The 20,574-nt window shown below is 37.3% G+C and overlaps 1 protein-coding gene and 1 long non-coding RNA gene across 6 annotated transcripts in view; one reads left to right on the top strand and one right to left on the bottom strand.

Annotated features, from left to right (window-relative positions):
• The window catches only part of LOC116754517, a 76,078-nt gene extending 64,720 nt beyond the window's left edge, over nt 1-11,358 (top strand). Inside the window, exons 5-6 of the long non-coding RNA XR_004350062.1 lie at nt 2,574-8,170; nt 9,271-11,358. This is a non-coding gene — a long non-coding RNA (uncharacterized LOC116754517). The remainder of the gene's footprint in view (nt 1-2,573; nt 8,171-9,270) is intronic.
• PDE5A (phosphodiesterase 5A) overlaps nt 2,543-20,574 on the bottom strand; it is a 139,891-nt gene continuing 121,859 nt past the window's right edge. For 4 of the 5 annotated variants that reach the window (XM_032633207.1, XM_032633208.1, XM_032633205.1 and 1 more), the window contains 6 exons: nt 19,841-19,941; nt 18,083-18,160; nt 16,157-16,220; nt 10,808-10,882; nt 9,190-9,273; nt 6,249-7,054 (listed from right to left, as the gene is read on the bottom strand). In XM_032633207.1, coding sequence (XP_032489098.1) covers nt 6,917-7,054; nt 9,190-9,273; nt 10,808-10,882; nt 16,157-16,220; nt 18,083-18,160; nt 19,841-19,941 — 540 coding nt within the window. In that variant the 3' untranslated portion in view covers nt 6,249-6,916. Of the gene's footprint in view, nt 7,055-9,189; nt 9,274-10,807; nt 10,883-16,156; nt 16,221-18,082; nt 18,161-19,840; nt 19,942-20,574 lie in introns of all 5 variants that reach the window. The other variant, XM_032633204.1, reaches the window with a different exon arrangement.

The raw sequence follows: 20,574 nt of genomic DNA, 5'->3' as shown, positions 1-20,574 counted from the left end.
ATGCTTTGTGAGACCATGCCTATTAGTTTACCCCAGCCTGACACTCAGGAGAGAATCAAGTATTTATGAATGAATGAACGTCTTCTGTTTGCTTATTTTTATTTTTAAATGTAAATCTTGTCTTTTCTGCAAGATCATTGGCCTCTAGCCTTTGTGAATTTTCCTTGGGTCCTAGCAATATGGTAAAACTCCCTGGGAGTAACTTCACCAATGGTTATCAATTTATGAATTAAAGCCTGGTAACTAATTTTTCACAATAGAAAACAAATATTCTTACCCCAAATTGTTTTATTCAGTTTTTTTTTCATCTTAAAATTCAGCTCTTTTCCAACTGAGAATTTCTAAAAATGCTGTATTGAGTTTTCTGTTGTCCTTCATTGGAATTACCTTCTCCTTTCTTTATAAAAAATTCAATTTTATGTCAAATGGGAAAGGAGAGAAGTCTAGTCTTTCAGAGTTTGTTGAGTACCTTCAAAGTACAAGACAGAGTACAGAGATGCTGGTGGGAGGGCTGTGTGATTCAGGTAGGTGTTCTTAGGGCAGGGGAGAATCAAGTATGTTTGAAGCCCTTATGAATGGAGCCAGAACAGAAAAAGAGAAGCAGAGGTTTAAGAAACAGAGGAAATAATGATAGGACATGGTCCTGCCTTCATACACTCCTCCAAGTGCATTACTCATTCTAACAGACTTGGTAGAGCACCCTTAGTAACTACTTCTGTTGGCTTTTCCGGAGAGAGAGCAGCTGTAGCCGAGGTAGTTGTTAAGCATATTTTATGCTTTTTCTCCTTGGTCAGGGTGCATCAGCGAGATCAGGGAATTCGTGACTTTCAGAGAGCTGGTTGGTAAAGGGGGAAGTTAGTGTCTTAGAGGAATATATGCTGGATTGGCGTCATATAAAGCCTAAAAAACACTCCTGTTGGGTAGGGGAAACAGTGATATGAAGTGAAATATGGCTCTAAAAGTAATACAGGGGGTATTAACGTTTAAAGCTATTGTGATAGTTCATGTTCATTCCTTTTTTCTCCCCCTTAGCCATGCAATCTTGTCCCTTAAATTCACTTAGAAAGATGAATCCTAAAATGTGCCATTGGGATTCTGTCAGATATGACTGAGTCAACTCAGTTCCTGAATATTTACACACCACACACATACACGCACACGCACGCTCATACGTACACTTAAAATGAGGCAAACATGCCATTTAATTAGATTTCTTTTGATTCAAATAATTATTTTGATGCCATTCATAATTCTTGTGGATGTTTATTTTGAAAAAATGGGTTGTAAATTAGAAACATAGTCTTTCTCCTGCCAAGGCTGAATATAGCTTAAAATCAAGGAATATTCTCTGCAGGTTCAAAGTGTTTCTGTTAATTTGTTATATGCCTTAAAAGAACAGAAAATTATATACTGACATTTGCATATATCAAATATATCCCTGTTTGCTGAGAAGGCAGCACGGCGGATAGCAAGAATGTGGGTTCAAGAGAGTTGTCAAATGCCTCCCTTTTCTACAAGAAGGGATGATGTCTCTGTGCATGGAATATTGAGTATCAATCAGAGAGACTTCAGGTGATCAGTTACTGTTTGGGGAAAATCTTAAAGAAATGATCCTGGACAAAGGAAAGTAAGCAAATCTTAATTCCCCATTGATTTTTTCCATTTGTTTTTCTTTAGCTGGTAAAAATCTTTAAAAAAGCAGTTTTATTCATTGTTTGTACCCAGTAAGATTACTTCTTTAAATACAGCTGAAACTGGCGCACTCTAGTGATCAGAAGATCTAAAATATTGCTTTACATGAGCTTTCATTTTACTTTTGCGTTTAGCTTTGTGATTTAGGCATAGCCTAGATATTCTGCTCCACGTGAAGAGGGCTTGTCTAGTGGCAAAAGTAAATAACGAGTCAGAAATCTTGCATCTAATTATACCTCCATGCCTCTAGACTAGCAGCACTGAAGCATGGTGGTCCCTGGGATCCTGTGATGGCACGGCATTAGCTATTACTAGATGAACTAAAGGAACGATAACAACTCTAAAACCCCGAACAAAACCAGATCTGCTGGGTGTGGGAAATCTTGTACCTAATGCTTCTAGGTAGCCCATTTGATCCACTAAGAGTGGATTTGGGACCTTTTACTATTAAAATTCAAAAAGAGAATTAAGTGGAATAAATACCTGCTTTCAAACTAGACAGATCTGGGATCGAATGCAGCTCATGCCGTTTGGCAAGTATTTAATTCCTAAGCCTTAGCTCCGCACGCAACCTGAGGATGGTAACAATCATCACCCTGTATAGAATTGTTAGGGACTTGAGAAGTGGTGAGGTGTATGGAAAATGTTGCCCTCAAACTGGTAGCAAAGAATATTAACAAGAAGACTATTACTGAGGTGTCTAGGCTGAGGAAAGAAAGGAGTCTTTTTCACACATCTTTTTCAGCTAACAGGACCACAGGTTAGCTTGATTAAAGTCTCTCAAACTATTGGGCCCATTCTCCCTGCCTAAAATTCAGAGTCCCTAATAATCACACAACACTCATACCTGCTTGTTCACTCTTCTTTTTATTCTTACAAAGCATGGCAAAATGAGGAGGCAACTAACAAGCGAAGAGTTTGCGCAGTGGAGAACCACCCTGACCGTCTCTTGACTTTACAGGGATCGTAGGTGGGTAAGTGTTCCTTTAAAGTGATTTTGTCATAGGACAGTCACATGAAATGGTTCTCATGGTGGGGGGAGAGGAAAGACAAGAAATCAACATTCACAATTATTTAAAATGACTTAAAAGCTAAACATAATATACATAGTAACTCCTTTATCCTAGTACAAAAATAGTGCCAGAAACTATATATTTGTTCAAATGTATTGAAAAGGTGTAAGAATACAAATAGATATTAACAGTGGCTAGTGATGATTCATAAGCTTTTTCTTAAACTGAAATAGAAATTTATATTTTCATCTATTTACATGGTGTTTAACATCTGTTAAGATATGTTTACACAGACTTTTGAGAAGCATATGGAAGGGCATAGTGAGCTTTAATACTTTCTTCCTCACTCCCTACGCTGGAGCAGAAGGGGTCCAAAACTGTGTGCAGTTTAAGTCTAAGAGAACTCTTGAGTAATCTCTACCTGGCTAGCATAGGGAAAAATAACCTACACAGTGGAATATATGACTCCTTACTTACATAAGGTGTTCTCTAAGCTATCAGCAGGCTAAGTGATTCATGCTTGCAAGAAGACAAGATGTTCACTGACTGACAGATCCTTAATAAGTTCCAGGTAAAGAAGGTCCTTGGAAAACTACGTAATACATATGTTATAGATGGAAATGAAAGTGATAACTGTACCCTATATTTTCATGTTAAATCGGCAGGATCAGAAGCTGGTAAGTCTCTTATCCAGCACTCCCTGCCGAGACTGTGAGCTCCTTGAGGTCACTGCTCTCTTTCCCCAGTGGAGCACAGTGCCTGACATGTAGCAGGAACTTAATAAAAGGTGGATCGAGGCATGTCTAACACTGAGCAGTTACATTATACCACCTTGTTTTAACTGTAGTTGTTCCCAGGAGAGGAGAGCAGTTACATCCCTCCCCCCACCCCGCCTTCTTAAATCAATCTTGTAAAACAAAACAAGCAGCATTTCTTTTGATGGCCTGTAAAGCTTTAGGAGTACAATCAGGTGGAAAACACAGGAAAATTGAACATCACATTGGAGTAGGTCTAACATTTGTGCTCTGTGCTGAAAATAAAGGCACTTCACTGCTAGGCAAGAATATATCTGTAACCGGTCTCCTCCCGCAATCCATTATTTCCAGTACACTTTCATACGCTTTCTTTTCTCCAACACTCCTATGGAAGGAAACCATTCTTCATAGTAAAGAGATCAGTGGTGAAACATCATCGTCCAGGGTTTGTACCGTGAGATGAGGTGCTCAAACAGCTCTAAATCTCACACATCTAGTGATCTGCATGAGAAGCCAAAGAAATGTACTATCTTTTTCTCAGTCTTGGAAACTCAACACAGGAAATGACTTAAGGGATTAGATACCTTGCTCTTTGGCCTGCTATCCCATTTCTGACAGTGGTCTCCAGGGCCCATTAGGGCTTACACAGTAGCTGCCTTCTGTGACATCCTCCTCTGAGACAAGGCTTAGCCCAAACATAACTCCTTCAACAGCACAACTTGTTCACACTCACAGAGGTTAAAGAGACTTACACAAGTTCACACGGGATTGTGGCTGGCAAAGGCCAATCCTGTGAAAAGTACAAGACCAGGCAATTTTATAGACATCTTCTCACAACTTAGTAAAACAGTGGGAACTTTTGGGGCTGAAAATTGAAATGAAATGGTATCATGGTACTCAGCTATAATGAAAACAAACAAACTAATCTAGAGCAAAAACAACTTCTTGCTAGGTTACAGGTAATATAAATATAGGGTAGGGTGAGAGAAGACTACATATATATATTTTTTCCAACTTGAGAAGATACTGGAAAGGAAATATCCACATAAGAAGAAAATTTGTGCCCATGTACCAGGTAATAATCCATGTATGGAGTGATTTTCCTAAAAAATTAAGAATTATTTGAACCAAGTAACCAGTCCTAAAGAAGCATTCTTCTTCTGTATGAACTAAAATACCCCAAAATGAAATAGGTATGTCACTGCCCCACTTCTTTCAGTTTCTAAACTCGTAAGGTAAAATAAGCCATTATCTAAAAGTAAACCAAAAATTTATAATCTAAATACACTTTCTTGCTTTTTAAAATGACACACATACAAATCCTCCGCACATAGTCTACTGTGTCTTTAAAAATCTCAGTGACATATATTAGAGGGCTCTAAACCAACTACTAAAGTATTTGACTACAGATTTTAGCATAACTGCTAAATCACAATGTGTACGGCAAAAAGATAGGTTATTAAAGACTGCTATTCTTCAGACAATTTTTCTGTACTAAGGAATTGTGTCTGCATGCATAGGTGTATACCAGTATGTAGATACATTATTTTAGTGACAGTCTTTGTAAGTTACACACCAGTGCCACCAAGAGGCAACCTCACAGACCTCATGTATATTACATAAAACAGAATAACATCTTGAAAATACAGGTGTCACAACAGTAATACATAGCCCTTACCGCTACAAAGTAATGGCAATACAATTTGTTCTGCTTTCTTTTTAAAACCTGAAGGGTAAGAATAAAGCCACGTTATGTCAAGATACGTATACACACTCAGAATTTTAAAAACTTAACGAATATGTTGAATTTTAGGTAGTTTAGGGAACAAATGGTTATGAATGGAAAACATGTTTTAATGAAAAGTCTTTGAGAATGCTGCATTATCATATCCCCAAGAGCTTTTCTATACAAACTAGTTATAGAAACTCAAAAACTTTATTCAGGGGTGGGGAGGGGGGTGAACAGATCAAACAAATACCTCTCTTCCTACTCTTGCCCACAAACATTATTGCATATTTAGAGCAGATTTTCTTTTCCTGAACTAGGTTGTCAGTCCATTATCTACTTCTCCAATATGTAATAAAAGTGTCTTTAGGGGCACACATGTACAGTGGGAATACAATTAAGTGGGCTCAAATTCTAAGAAAATGTTAACATTTTCTAAATGTACTAAAAGCTGTGAGAAGTAGATACCACTAACTACAAGCTCAGGGCCAGTGTTTAGGGTGCATACCCAAACTTCTGTGATTCTGGGTTGACTAGTCCTGTAAACTAAGATATGGCAGTTTCTCAGTCACAAACTCAATACTGCTAAGTTTACTCAATATGGTAAGCTACTCTTACCATATTGTTCTGTCGATTTAATTTTTGACCCTAATATCAAGGACAGCCCTTTGCTGTTTGTACTTTTCTCTGTACTCCATTTAACAAACAGAAAAAAATATGATTCAGTTTGTACCCTCTTATCTTATACAGTCATCTCTCACTTCAGGCTAATGCTCCCATGATCACTTTTTCTCGCTCTCCTGTTGAGTTTTAAAGCGTTGACTTACAAGCTGTGGCTTATAAGGTGAATGATAAGGAATTTATTTAAAAAAGGAAGTTCAGTATTCAGAACACTCACTGACTGTCAGGAGTGTCTTCCAGCAGAACGTTCTCTTCACTGGCAGCCATCCTCGGCTGTTCCATTTCTGCGTCACACTCATCCCTCAAAGTCAGTGACTGGATCTTCTCCCAAGGTTTCCCCTGCTTTCCATCAGGTAGGTTAGATCAAAGCGAGTTTATGGGTAGCCTTTGGATAGATTTATTGCATTGAAATGAGAAATTTCTCTCCTGCCTGTTCTCTAACAACAAAAAAAGCAAAATAATTAAATAATGCCTTTTCTTTACAGTACTTTCCATTTGTTTAGAGTTTTAACTTTTTTTGTTAAGGTAATACAGTGTTGACAAATATACCCCATTCCTCTTAAAATCCACTCAGCCAATATTTTTCTCTATTCTATGAAGGTTTTAAATGTCACAGAATATATTCACTTTGCTCCTAGCCTGTTTTTAAGAAAAACGATTCCAAACATTCTTGAAAGATTGGTAATTCAGAAAACACAAAACCAATTATTTAAAATCCCCAGCAAGAAAAAACAAAAAAACCAAAAAAACCAGCCTCAGTGCAAGAATGCAACTTGTACCTCGCAGTACACAAAATATCACAAACAGGGCTCTTATCCATGTGCTAAGAGTAGGTGTCACGGATAATCTCAGTTCAGTGGCATAAAACAAATATACAGAAAATATGCAATAGTCCTCTAAAAACATTTCATGCTGTGTTGTCAAAAGTTGTGCAAAAATAAAAATACAGCAGTGGCAAAGTATACACCAAATCTGTACAGTGTATAGCAAAACTAGGCATACTGCAGAATACGCCCTCTGTAAACTTCAACTCTGCATGAATAGGCCACTCAGTTCCGCTTGGCCTGGCTGCTTTCCCCATTAATCAATGTCTTCTCCTGCTGTTCTGCAAGAGCCTGCCATTTTTGCCTGTTCTTTCTGCAGCCATCCAGCAAAGGGAAACAGTCCTCCGATACGTGGGTCAGGGCCTAAAGAAAGAAAAGAAAGCCAACAACTAGATGGCAGCTAGGAAATAAGCCCTCTCCCCAGGCCTGACACAAAGGGCCACATTGTACACTCACTTCATAAGCAGGCCCACTGCTGGGATTCTCACAAACTGTGTGAGCACAGATCATTTATGAATGACTCCTCTTAAGCTATACAGACAGGGAGTACATGCTGAGAGAGAGAGAGAGCAAACACACATTCCAAAATAACATTATTGAGCTATGGAGGCAGATCTGTGTGGAATCGGCTCTGCAGAGAAATAATCCATTTGCTTTTATGTAGTGCAAATGGTTCTCCCTAAGTGTTGACTGCCTTGAGAGCTGCTTAGTTTTTCTGTTTTTCTATAAAATGACTTTATTCAATGTACTTAAGTAGATTTTTATCCAAGATTATAATAAAGGTTAATTTATAACTATGTGTATATGTTTAATGTAACAACATTATTATTTACCAACTACAGTACCATAAATATTTAGCTACAGGAATGTTCACTGCAGATTTCTTTGTAATAGACAAACATTGAAAATGACTTAAATACCCAACAACGGGGTTAGGAATATCGTGTTACTATTTGGCAGCCATTAAAAATGTCATAGAAACACATTTGAAACAGAAAGATGTATCTTATATTATGGATTGCAAAGAGCAATTTTTGTTAAATGAAAAATTTGTGAAAATGTCATAAAGCATATGCACTGAAAGGAGATAACAGTGGTTATCTCAGAGTAGTAGAATTATAAGTGATTTTATCTTTTTGCTTCTTCGTATTCTGATTTTTCTATAACAACATATTACTTCTGTAATAATGGTAAAAATGCATGTCTTTATCAAATAGAATTCAACAGGAGAGTCAAATAAAATCAATCTTTGCACAAATAGGAAATGTAGAAGGATGAAATCTATAATGGGTGATTTGACTGTTAGTTTGACTATATTTACAGGCATGGGGAAAAAAAATCAAGAGAGACATTAGTGTCTACAACTGAGGAACTATTAATCCAATCCACAAGAAAAGCATCTGTTATAGAAAGAATGAGATATTCAGAGATGTTGGAGACACTGCTCTGAACACACTTCTGCACAGATTGCCGAGAAAGGTGGGGAGACAGTGGTGCAGAGGCCTGACACCCAGTGTTCTTCTGTCCTGTTTTCTTTTGCTGTCTCTCCTGTCCTTCCCTCCTCAGCCACAGCTTCTTTCTTAAATTCATCCACTGGCTAGAACCCTGGACTCAGGCTGAGAACTGGATTCTAAATACAGTTCTCCCACTAACTACCTGTTTGGGACAAACATTTCATCTCCCTGCAAGTTGGCCTTTTAACAGATTCAATGACGGAATCTGTGAAAATGTCTGGATTAGAAGATTTCTAGGGTTTCTTCTGGTCTTGACAGTCTATGATTATACCATGATAAATGTTCTTTTCCCAAATACTTAAAACTTAAGACAGTTTCCTGTTTAAACTTCTAAAGACAAGGACAGCATCTACTTTCTATATTTGGGCACGAACATCAAAACTAGTAAATTGGATGTTTTAGGGAGAATATCTTTACCCAAAAGATAAATAAATAAGCAAAAAAAAAACCCAAAACGAAACCCAAGCCAGCACGTATATGGAAATGGGAACCTGCAATATTCTTCTAGCCGCTGCCTTTTACTCATCATAAAAATTTTCTTAAGCCACACTATGACAATGAGAAAAAGTTAGATAACTATTTTTCCTTATTTAGGCCAAAAGTCAGACTTAAAAATAATATGCTCTTAAAAAGAACATAGAGTATGCACAGTATACCTCCTTGAGGGCAGTAGCGCTCGCACATGATTTTTCTTAGCGTTCCCTACACGAATTTGCTGGATCCCAGCACGTGGTAGGCACTCGCTAGGTAGTTATACATTAATGAATTAACATTTTTGAGAAACAGTAAATATAAAATGTGTTCCTTATTCAGTACAAACAGCATGTTCATTAGCAAAAGGAATTATCCTGATAATTTTATTTCTAGTTTGTTGATTAAGACGCAAAAAATATACTCCTGGTGTTAGTCGCTTCAATTTACTTTAGGTTTTAATTCATAACATGGTCAAATTTTAGCAAGTCTAGTAGTTTTCATAATAAATACCTCATACAGTTGCAAGCAGATGGCATCTATGAATCCAACTTGCATACTTGGGATTTTGTTTTTCTTCTCCCTGTTCATTAGGTCCTGAAAACACAGACACACACAGATCTGCATTTACTTAAAGAACACAGTGCAAGTTGGCTCTAAAAAGATGAATCACTGGGTTAGCTGAGGAAGGCTAGATACCTGCCTACCTGCCTTCTTACCACACTCAGGAAGGCCCTGGTCCTCTCTCCCGTGTTCGCCTCGGCTGTGACTTTCCCCACATGACCCCCAGAGTTGATCACTGACCTAGAATCAACTGCTGACCTACAGTCAGGCACTGACCTAGAGTCCACTGCTGACATGTATTTGGAGAACACACATGCTTTCAAACTGTCTACTGATGTGGAATCAAACACTCTCAGCTTTGTGGGAAAGCCACTGAGGCCACAGTTGATTACAATTCAATTCACACAGAGAGCTTTTTGAGTGAAGATTATGCAGATGTCACTGCTGCTTATTCCCAGGAGCTCATGACTGGTGCAGCGGACGAGCCCAGCACCTCCATGGGGAGCAAAAAGTACGTGTCAGTGCTTGTTTAAAATGAAGCAAATTCTCCATTAGCTGCGACCATCACTCTGCTACCCACCATTTTCTGAGAAGATTCTGAGCTTCTGAACAAGCCCACTACTACATAATAGGAGACTGAATAACTGCAAAAGACTAATGAGACATAGGATGTACCCAGTGGAGGATAAAAAGCAGAGTGGAGGGCTTCCCTGGTGGCGCAGTGGTTGAGGGTCCGCCTGCCGATGCAGGGGACGTGGGTTCGTGCCCCGGTCCGGGAGGATCCCACATGCTGTGGAGTGGCTGGGCCTGTGGGCCATGGCCGCTGGGCCTGTGCGTCCGGAGCCTGTGCTCCACGGCGGGGGAGGCCACAGCAGTGAGAGGCCCGCGTACCACAGAAAAAAAAAAAAAAAAAAAGCAAAAGCAGAGTGGAAGGAATGGTACACAGACAGAGGAGGGGCATCTCGTAACCATGTCCCATTTAATGCTCAGTAAATGTTCATTTGAATTGAAAAAAAAGACTCTATGCTTCATTTCCAGGAAAAACTTCTCCAGTGGTTTAAGAAGAATCTTCTTGTATTCGAGATTCCCTACACTATACAAAAAGGCAGTATGTATCAAAAAATCTTTAAAATCTGTGTGCCCTACAACACAGCAATTCTGGAATTTATCCTAACAAGGTAATGAAAAATGGCCCACAGATGTTTAGCAACAAAGATGTTTATCAAAGTGCTGTTTGTAATAGTGAATTCGGCAAACATTGTACCAAAAAGTAAATTATGGTTACATCTATTTCATGTAATCATTATATATGATATATAAGACAGCATCTGTTAGAATGAAAAATGGCTTATGATATTTAAATGCAAAAAGTAAATTACAAAATATAGGTACAATATGATGACTTGTTATTTGCTCGTTTTCTGTAGCAAACATGTATAATCTTCTAGTAAGAAAAGTTTTTAAAAATAACGAGAAATTCTGTTCCTAAGATCTCATAGAAGCATAAAAAGAGTCTACAATAAAAAATGTATATGAATAATTCCTACCAGCAAGGTCTCATACTTACAGCAGGCTCTATGTTGAGTTCTTTTCTCTCTCTGTCTCCTTGGTCAAAAAATTCAGTGGCAACAAGTTCTGCTATCTGAAATCAATAACAGACTAAGTTTGGGTAAATAAAAGCATATTACTCTGTAAAACAGAGACTTTAAATGAAGATAAAATCTATCAAAGCTGTAGCTTTCAACCACATCAGTAAAATTAGAATAAAGCAGTAACAACTAATAGAAATTTTATTTGTTTTAATGTGTACCTAATCACAAAGGCTAGAGTTTGTAATCTTCTATAATTACACAGAAAAAAGCAACATTATTTCAACTTCATCAATCAGTGGAAAAAAAGTGCCGTGTGCCCATCTGTATGCATAATCAACGATATATTTATTAAGCATCTGTTGTATGTGGTGCTGTGTAAAACACAGTATCAAACAGGTCCATATACTGAGACTGATTGATATGCCTTTTAGGTTTCTTTTAATCTACCAGTTCCTCCTCTTCTCCTTTTAAAAATATTCCTTATAATTTTGGTTGTTGTTGAATAAACTGGGTTGTTAATCCTGCAGTATTCCACTGTCTGGATTTTGTTGATTGTGTTCGCATGATGAAATTTAATGTTTCTCTGTACCCTGTATTTCCATACACCAGTAATGAGATCTAGACACTTGATTAGATTGAGACTTGAATTTTTCTTTTTTTTTGCCATGACTGTTTCACAGGCACTGCCCTGTACTTCTCTCAAGGGCTGTATAATGCCTGGTTGCTTCTCTTTGTGAGATTAACAACCCTTCATGATCTTTGTCTAGATTCACTAATTAAGAGGCTGCAAAAAGGTAATATGCAAAGCAATCATTCCTTTTTCCTTTATAGCTGAAATAAAGTTCCCCATATCAATTATTTAGTTACCCTAAAGCAGCAGTCCCCAACCTTTTTGGCACCAGGGACCAGTTTCGTGGAAGACAATTTTCCCACGGACCAGGGTCGGGGGGGATGGTTTGGGATGACTCAAGTGCGTTACATTTATTGTGCCCTTTATTTCTATTATTATTACATTGTAATATATAATGAAGTAATTATACAACTCACCATAATGCAGAATCAGTGGGAGCCCTGAGCTTGTTTTCACTTGCCACTCACTGATAGGGTTCTGATATGAGTCTGCAAGCAACTGATTTATTATGGTCTCTGTGCAGTCAGACCTCTGTGCTAACGATAATCTGTATTTGCAGCCACTCCCCAGCGCTAGCATCACCTCAGCTCCACCTCAGATCATCAGGCATTAGATTCTCATAAGGAGCATGCAACTTAGATCCCTCACATGCGCAGAGCATAGTAGGGTTCGCACTCCTATGAAAATCTAATGTCACCACTGATCTGACAGGAGGCAGAGCTCAGGCAGTAATGGGAGCGATGGGGAGCGGCTGTAAATACAGATGAAGCTTCAGTCGCTCACCCACCGCTCACCTCCTGCTGTGAGGCCCAGTTCCTAACAAGCCATGGACCAGTACCAGTCCTTGGCCCGAGGGTTGGGGACCCCTGCCCTAAAGTACAATTTGTATAAGTAAAGCACGAGAAATACTTGATTTTTCTCTACTTTAGTTACTATTAAAAAAAAAAATAACTTGGTTCTCAAGCATCCACCAAAGATGGCTATGGAAGGTTTTGTTTTATTGTTTTTATTATTATTTTGAACTCTTGGATTTAAACATTATAATGTATTTCAATCCTCACTGACACTCAGACATTGTTCCATTTTGGCCAGTTGAGAGCATATTAAGTTAGCTTCTTTGTTCTTTTGACATGGCTTCATCAGTCTTTGATAGTGTCCTTGCTTTCTGCTATAACAAGATGCTCTAGGCTCATCTTGTACATTGCCTGCTTTGGAACCACAATCAGCCATTTCATTGTGGAGGCCTAATTCCTTTAAAATGAAGTATTTGGAGACCTCAATCTGGGCACTAGGTTCATTCATTACTACCAGGGTGATCATTATTTTTTAAGCCCTTTTAATGGATGGAGCTCTAAGATACAATGTAAGTTCATACAGTATTTCCTATTCAAATTCAGAACTACGGGATTTCTGCAAAACCTTATCCACCTTAGATCTTTTTCTACTCATGCTGAAAATCCTACTTCTCAACAATACCAATATAATTTTTCATTTGCATTTATCCCACATCACCCACAATGATGACTGAATATCTATACAAAATTACCACTAACATGATTAAAAACAGTTTTAAAGGTTTCTTTTTTTTGGAGTTCTTTTTGTTCTCAGTGTACATCTCACCAGAGTTATATGGTCAAATTACTGTTTTAATGTCACTTGGAATAAAACAGTCCCTCTCAGTGTGTTTCTGCAACCAAAATCATTTTGTTTCATTTTACTTTCAAGGTTAAGTGATTTTTTAAAAATTCAATTTATTTTATAACTATAAGAGCATTTACATGGTTCTAAATTAAATCTACAAAACAAGTACATGCAAGCAACTCTAGCTTATATCTCTGTTCCCTCTATCTTATTCCCTCCTTACCCTGAGGGAAAAAATTAACTTTTTTGTGATTAATCCTTCTGTTTTTTTAAAATATAAGCAAATATGTACATATATTATTTCATCTCCTTCTCAGATAAATGGTAGGATACCATACCAATTTTTCTCTGCCTTGCTTTTTTTTTTTTTTTTTTTACTTATATCTTTGTAATCACTCCCTAGTAGTATATAGAGAATTCTCATTTCTTTTTGCTGTTGCAAAGGATTCATCATGTAAATGTACTACAGTTTATTCAATCAGTAACCTATTAATGAACATTTGGGTTATTTCCAGTGTTTGCTATTACAAATAGAACTAAAATGAATAGGCCTGTGTAAATGTCTTTTTATATTCTTGCCAGTACATCTTTGGGATAACATTCTTAGGAGTAATGGTAAATGAATTTGTGTATTCATATACTTCCAAAGGGTTATAGTATTTTGCATTCCTTTTTTTCCCACAGCTTCCCCAACAGAGTATGTTGTGAAACCTTTGGGTGTTTGCCAATTGGACAATTGAGAAATGGTGTCTCAGTGCTTTTTTTAAATGAAGTAGAATTTACATACTGTGAATTGCATAGACCATGGGTATACAGTTCAGTATATTAATAAATGCATGTAACTAGGTAACACACACCCCATCCAAGAAACAGAATATTTCTGTCACCCAGAAGGTGCCCTCAGGCCCTTGCACAGTGAATCCCTGCACCTTCTTCCCTCCCTCCCCAGCCAACCGCTATCCTATCAATTACTTTTGCCTCTTCCAGAACACCACATAAATGACATAACAGTATTCTTTTGTATCTGGCTTCTTTTGCTCAGTTTACTGTTGATGAGACTAATCCATGTAGTTGCCTGTATCAGTTTCAGTTTCTTTTCACTGTTGAGCAGTACTCCACTGTGTGAAGGAGTAGTGTATTACAATACATTTATCCACGCTCCTGTTGAGACTTTTGGATTGTTTCTAGTTTCTGACTATTGGGAGTAACGCTGTTATTGTAATGAGATTCTGTACAAGTTCTTTTGTGTCAGTGTAGTTTTTGATTGTTTGTTTGTTTGTTTTGTTTCATTTTTTTAAGGCCACACCACGTGGCATGCAGGATCTTAGTTCCCTGACCAGGGATCGAACCCCTGCCCCCGGCAGTGGAAGCACGGAATCTTAACCACTGGACTGCCAGGGAAGTTCCATGTGTCAGTGTAGTTTTAACTTGCATCTTTCCTTATGATTGAGGTTCTGAGAACCTTTTCAAATGAGTAAGAGCCATTCACATTTCTTTTTCTATCAACTTTTTGTTCAAATCTTTGGCCCATTTTCCGGTAGGGTTGTTGGCCTTTTTCTTCTCTATTTTTAAGAAGTTCTTTAATATTAGGGATACTAACTATCTATCAGATAAAAGTTGCAAATATTTTTACCTGTTTTTCATTGTCTTTCTTTGCTTATAGTGTCTTTGCCATGCAAAAATTTTCTTAATTTTTTAATTTTCTTGTAATCAAATTTGTCAGTCTTTTCCTTTATTGATTCTGCATGTTGAGCCATGGTTAGGAAACTTTTCTCACTCCTTGTTTATAAAAGAATCCATAAACGTTTTTATTTAGTACTTGTATGGTTTAATTCTCTGCACTGAGCTCTATGCCCCATTTGGAAGTATGCAGAATAGATCCAATTTCGTCTTTTGCCATCTGGCTATGGAAGATGGGAAAATCATCCTAACCTTATTTAGTAAAGTCTGTTTCCCCCCCAGTTATTTGAAATGCTATCTTTATTATATATTAAACGTTCTATGCAATTCTAAATGTTCTATTATGTTCCACTGGTCTGACACCAATACCAAACTGTTTTAATTATAGAGGCTTTATAGTGTTGCTTTTTATGTCTGGACCCCAACTTCACTGCTGTACTTTTTCAGGGTTTCATTCAGAAAAAAGAAAGAGTAAATGAAAAGACAAATTGTTCCCTCTTCCATTCTCTTTCCTATTTGGAAATGGGCATATAGTCTTATTTATTATGGAGCAGGAAGGTTTATAAAGACATTTCTTGAGTGCTTGTGGCATGTCAGCTTTGGGACATTGGAGAGTGCATTCCTGATACTGTTTTCTCAGCATTTGTTTCATGAGATGAGCCTGTCATTACTGGGCTCCATGACTATGCAGCCCAGAGCTGTGACCAACAGCAGTGGTCGATAATCTCAGGTAGTACATTTAGGATTCAAGATGTAATCTCAAAAAATAAAACTACAACATACACATCACTGCATATATACCCACCCCTTCTTTTAGCTTAGGGCCTTTATCGCCACTGCAAAATGTTACAGCAGTTACTTATTTAGAGAGAGGATGTATTTCTAGCCTCCTAGCCACAGGCCCTGATCAGATCCTTCCTGACATCTTATATCAACACGTTCTATACTTCTAAGCACCAGAAGTGTTTAAGTTCTACTTGTTAATGCCTATTTAGAGTTGAGGTATAGCCTAATACGCTAACCGTAAGAAAATTAAGTTTGCTTCTTCTAAACTTTAATATTATTAAAGGGATGTGTTAAAAATAAAATCCCCAACTAAGCCAGCAGTAGTATTGGAATTAAGCTTTATCAACAGCTAGGTTTTGCTGTGTTAATATAGATGCTTTCTTTCTTAATATATCTTACAAATATTATTAAGTGCTAATGAGTCCTCTAAAAAAGAAAACCTGTTTATGTCCAATTATCTGCTTTTAATACTACTTAAAATTTAGATAAAAAGTTCCCCAAATACTTCAAAAACTATATTTAAGAGCAAAGATTTTTCTTATTTTGACTTTTTAATTATTACTTTTATCATCACTAAGCAACATACCCGTTGTTGGATAGGCCAGGGTTTTGTAATTGCAGAAAGATCACAAGCTGTCATCAGCATCGCTCTGTTAAGGGAAGAAGAAGCCCAATACTCCTGTTTACTTTTATGTGAATATAAACCCTAGTAAATAGTTACTAATAAAAAAGTTAAAACCCTCTGAACTATGAGGATGGCAGTTTATAGACTAAAGAAACAGAAATAGAATTTACATAGAAGCAGGGCTGATACAGTGATATCACAGTGTCATTGTTTTGGTTACCCAGTGAACTACTGGTATTTGCCTTCACACTGCCTCATTTATCTCCAGATTAGCAGCAGGAGAGAAGTTATTAACCTTTGAGCAAAAACTTGCCTGCTATTATTATTTTTTTTACTTTGGTCTTCCAATCTCAGTGACAGTATGATGAAAACACACTGATTACTAATAATTAACCATTAAAGGATAACTTCAGCTGTCCTACTGATAAAAGTTCCATGACAGCAAGAACTATGGTGGGTCATCCTAATTCACTGAACACATGTAGTGACTCCTATGTGAAAAGCCTTTGAATTATTGAACAGTATCTGCTGGAGAAAAGAGGGAAATGAAAGGATGATGCTGGTTATTCCTTCGCTTGTTAGAGAAGTTGAAAACCATACTGGAGTCTGGAGTCTGTGACAAGGTGCTCTACAACTCAATACTATATAAAACTACTGTATGAAAATAGTTCTCTCTTTAGTGCAGTGTTTTCCCATGTCAGGTCCAAATATCTGCCATCTAATCCTTTTAATTTGTTTGAAGACATAGGCAAAAAGGCCATCACTGTCATATAGAAGCACTTAAGGTAAAGGACTGTATCACTTGTCCCTCTAGGGAAACCCAACCTAAAAGTTCTCCCTAACCATATTAGGCCACAAAGAAAATAGTTTTCTGCCTCTAATTCTATCTCTTATACCAACTCCCTCGCAAGTAATGAGTGCACCAGAGAAATCTTTAATCATGAAGGATTTCAATAATACTTGCCAGTAACAAACTGCCTCCCCCAAAGAAGACTATGCACCTGTGTGAGCTTAACTACAGTCTGGACTGTGAAGAGTGGAAGAGGCAACGCAAGCACTAGATGTCCTGAGTGCTTGTCTGCCGAGAGGTCAGAAGTTAGGAGAGTGGAGCAGTGAAAACTGTGGCACAGTCTTGGATTGTGGTCAGATTCCACTTTTGTCATTGAGAAAAACTGTTCACGAATCACAGTAGCGTGTCTGTACTTTTCTAAGGCACTGTTCTAAAAACACGTTGAGACTCTTAGGTGAAGCATGACTAGAGAGAACAGACAGCTGGGCGTTTGTACGTTTCCTTATAATTTGCATCTTTGTTTGCATGTGAAGTAATACCAATCTATTTAAAGAAATGTTGGTTATAAAATTGTAATACAGCACTATCCTCAGTATTACTACCTCTGTCTTTTCTTTATTATTGACACTTAGCTCTTTTTTATTGATCCAGTTCTTGTCATGACAAAGGCAGTGATAGTAATAGCAAAGGATGGGAGGGAGGGACAGAGGAACAGGTGAGGAAAAACAGAAACCCTTAAGTTCTGACAGTGCTACTCTGCTATCACGTAAGAGAAGTAAACACTTCACAGCCATGTTCCCGCTCCTGCATCCTTTAGGATGCTATTTTCAGGTCTTCAATTCCAAAGAACTGTGAGTATGAACAAGGGAACTCTATAGCCTGGTACTGATACTCTACCACATTTTAAAGGTCCTTCTAGGACAAAAGTGATTCATTCACTTGAATTTGCAAATGCATTTCTTTTCAAGTAAATATTCATTTCTGTACAACACTCAAGAATTCTGACAGCCTCTAAGATCATCACATTGTAACAAATAATTGCAATAAAATTAATTAGGTAGCAAAACTTCAGCTTTAAGGATAGTAATCCTACTTACAAAAACAATTCCTTTTGATGAGGATCTTCCAAGTTGAATTGATTTTTTCTTATAAGTTCAAAAAATTCTCCTCTCCTCCTTTAAAATAAAGAAAAATATTTCGTAGTTATGATGAGTCCCCCAGGCTCTTATCCCTTTGGTCTAGAAAGACTCATGGAGTAAAATTTAGGGGGAAAAAGTCTCTAATGGTTTTTTCTCATCTTAGAATAAAAATTATCATTTAAAAATCTTAAATACCTTACCTTCTCTTCTACCATATTCTTTGGTTGAAACATTAAATCTCACCTCGTTTTTAACTACGAATCACAAATAATTGAAATTTCAATTCTTGAACATAATTTTAAGAAAATGAACCAATATGAGTTAGAAGTCTGATGCCAAGAATGATTTAAGAAATTTTGCGTATGGCATAATAAGATCTATATGCTTTCAGTTTAATTTCTTATACCTCATTCACATATATTATGGTATAGGGTAAAAAATGTTCATAATAATTACTCTTTCACTATAAAGTTGTGAAGTCCTTCTGAAGCAAAGAATGACCAAGTAAAGTATAAACTAATATTCATTCACTGTATAGTGAGTACCTCTATGTGCTCAACATTGTTAGATGTCTTGGGAAATTATTAGACATGAGTTCCTTTCAGTGTTTAAAATCTAGTCAAAGACACAAACATAAGAGAAACTTACATAACAAAACTGCCCGTCTGTGAGTAAGTACCAAAAATGAAAAGAGGTTTCAAAAGGGTTCAGAGGGGAGACCCATGTGGGTCTCCACAAGGGTCGGGAAGCCTTTGTGGTTACAGGTATTTTTCAGATTCTTGGTAATTTGATAATCTTTATTCTGCAATCATTTTGAATACACTGAAATTTACTATATTTTCTTTTACCCTAATTAACTTTAAAGTGCTCCAAAATCCAAGGAAACAGACTCTTAGATGTAGTTACTTTCAGATGCACAGCAGTGGATATCTGGTATATGGTTTTGTGTGTTTCTTCTGTTTGTTTTTACTTCTTAAAAGAGTGGCTAAAACCATAATGCACATCCTTGTACAGAGGGAGAGAGGCCTGTGTTCCTGGGAAATCCCTTGAGTGTGATTGCCGGACTCCCCTCACTCCCAAACTTGCAGCAAAGACCTCAGTCTCTGTGTGGGAAACGAATGCTTGCCCAAAGGCAGCAACATCTTTCCTTGCTTTTAGAAAGGCAGTTTAATGATGCAAACATACCTACATCCCTAATACACTCTAATGCATACTTTAATTTTTGAATCATTAACTTCATTGAAGTTCTGCATTAATATCCTTCTTTTGCCAAAATCCAATAAAAAGAAACAAAATGTACTTGTCTGGCACTCAGCTCCTTTTCCAGCCCACGTAAGCTTGGATGACAGTATAAAGGAATTGTGAAATGGTCAGAAGTTGGGGGAGAGAAGGAAAGGAGGAAAAGCAAATGGCCTACATAATCTTTAGGTTGGCCGACCCAGCTTGGAATGACCTTGAGATGGTTATTTGCTTTGCACATTATTTCAGAGACAAACATCAGAAATAACTCTGTATTCTGTAATTTCTATAGCATTAAGTAAGCAGAAGAAGTAGACTTTTCTGGCTTCCTTTGAGAAACTGCTCCATAGTTTGATAGACAGCTTTGCCAGGACATTTGTCCTTATAATCTAAAAATACCCCAGTGTGGATTTTTAAAGTTTGAAACAATGCAAACACATCCAAGACCTATTTATCAACATATTTCTTAAAACTTACTTAATGTACAGTGCTAGGTCTGTAGCTAAAATAGCTTGCTTGATTATTTTCAGCGTGGTCTTATATCCTTCAATGGAGAGGCCACTGAGAATCTGATTGCCCTTTATTAAAAAAAAGAAAACCATCATTAGCATTCCACCTGGAGAAGCTGCTGTTAAGAACAAAATCTGAAAAAATAGTCACATCTCTTAAACACATGCCTAGTATTCTGAACTCAGGAAGATAGAGGACACCTGCTTACATAAAGTAAATACCGTGAAATAATGTTTCCTCTCTATGCACCCACCCTCATCGCCTTGTCATACAAGAAAAAACAGCTTCATGATGGTTCACGGGCCGAAGTATGCATGTTTCTCCAACTCTTCTACTCCTTAGGCTTTAGTCCAGGCCCCAAATCTAATAATTATATACCTTTTTCCTTTGGGCAGGGTAACTGCTATGATCTGAGAACAAGTAAAACTTTGAAAAATCAAAAACTATATTAATAGATGTGAAGAACAGGGTGAGGAAATTATAAACAATTGATTATTTTAAAAATCATTTCTCTATGGCTTCTGTAATAAATCCAATAACATTTCTGGTGCAGATTCATATAATTTTAATTTCATATTGAGAACAGTGTGTATTCCTCAGGAACATGCCAATACAGATGGGTAGAGGGTGTGAGCAACGATGTGCTTACTGGTGGTATAAAGAAAGCAAGAGTTGAAATATCTATAAGGAATATTTCAAAG

This window comes from Phocoena sinus, chromosome 5, assembly GCF_008692025.1.
Source record: "Phocoena sinus isolate mPhoSin1 chromosome 5, mPhoSin1.pri, whole genome shotgun sequence".
NCBI lineage: Eukaryota > Metazoa > Chordata > Mammalia > Artiodactyla > Phocoenidae > Phocoena > Phocoena sinus.
The sequence above is the reverse complement of the archived record's forward strand: the minus strand, read 5'-3'. Positions and strand labels throughout refer to the sequence as shown.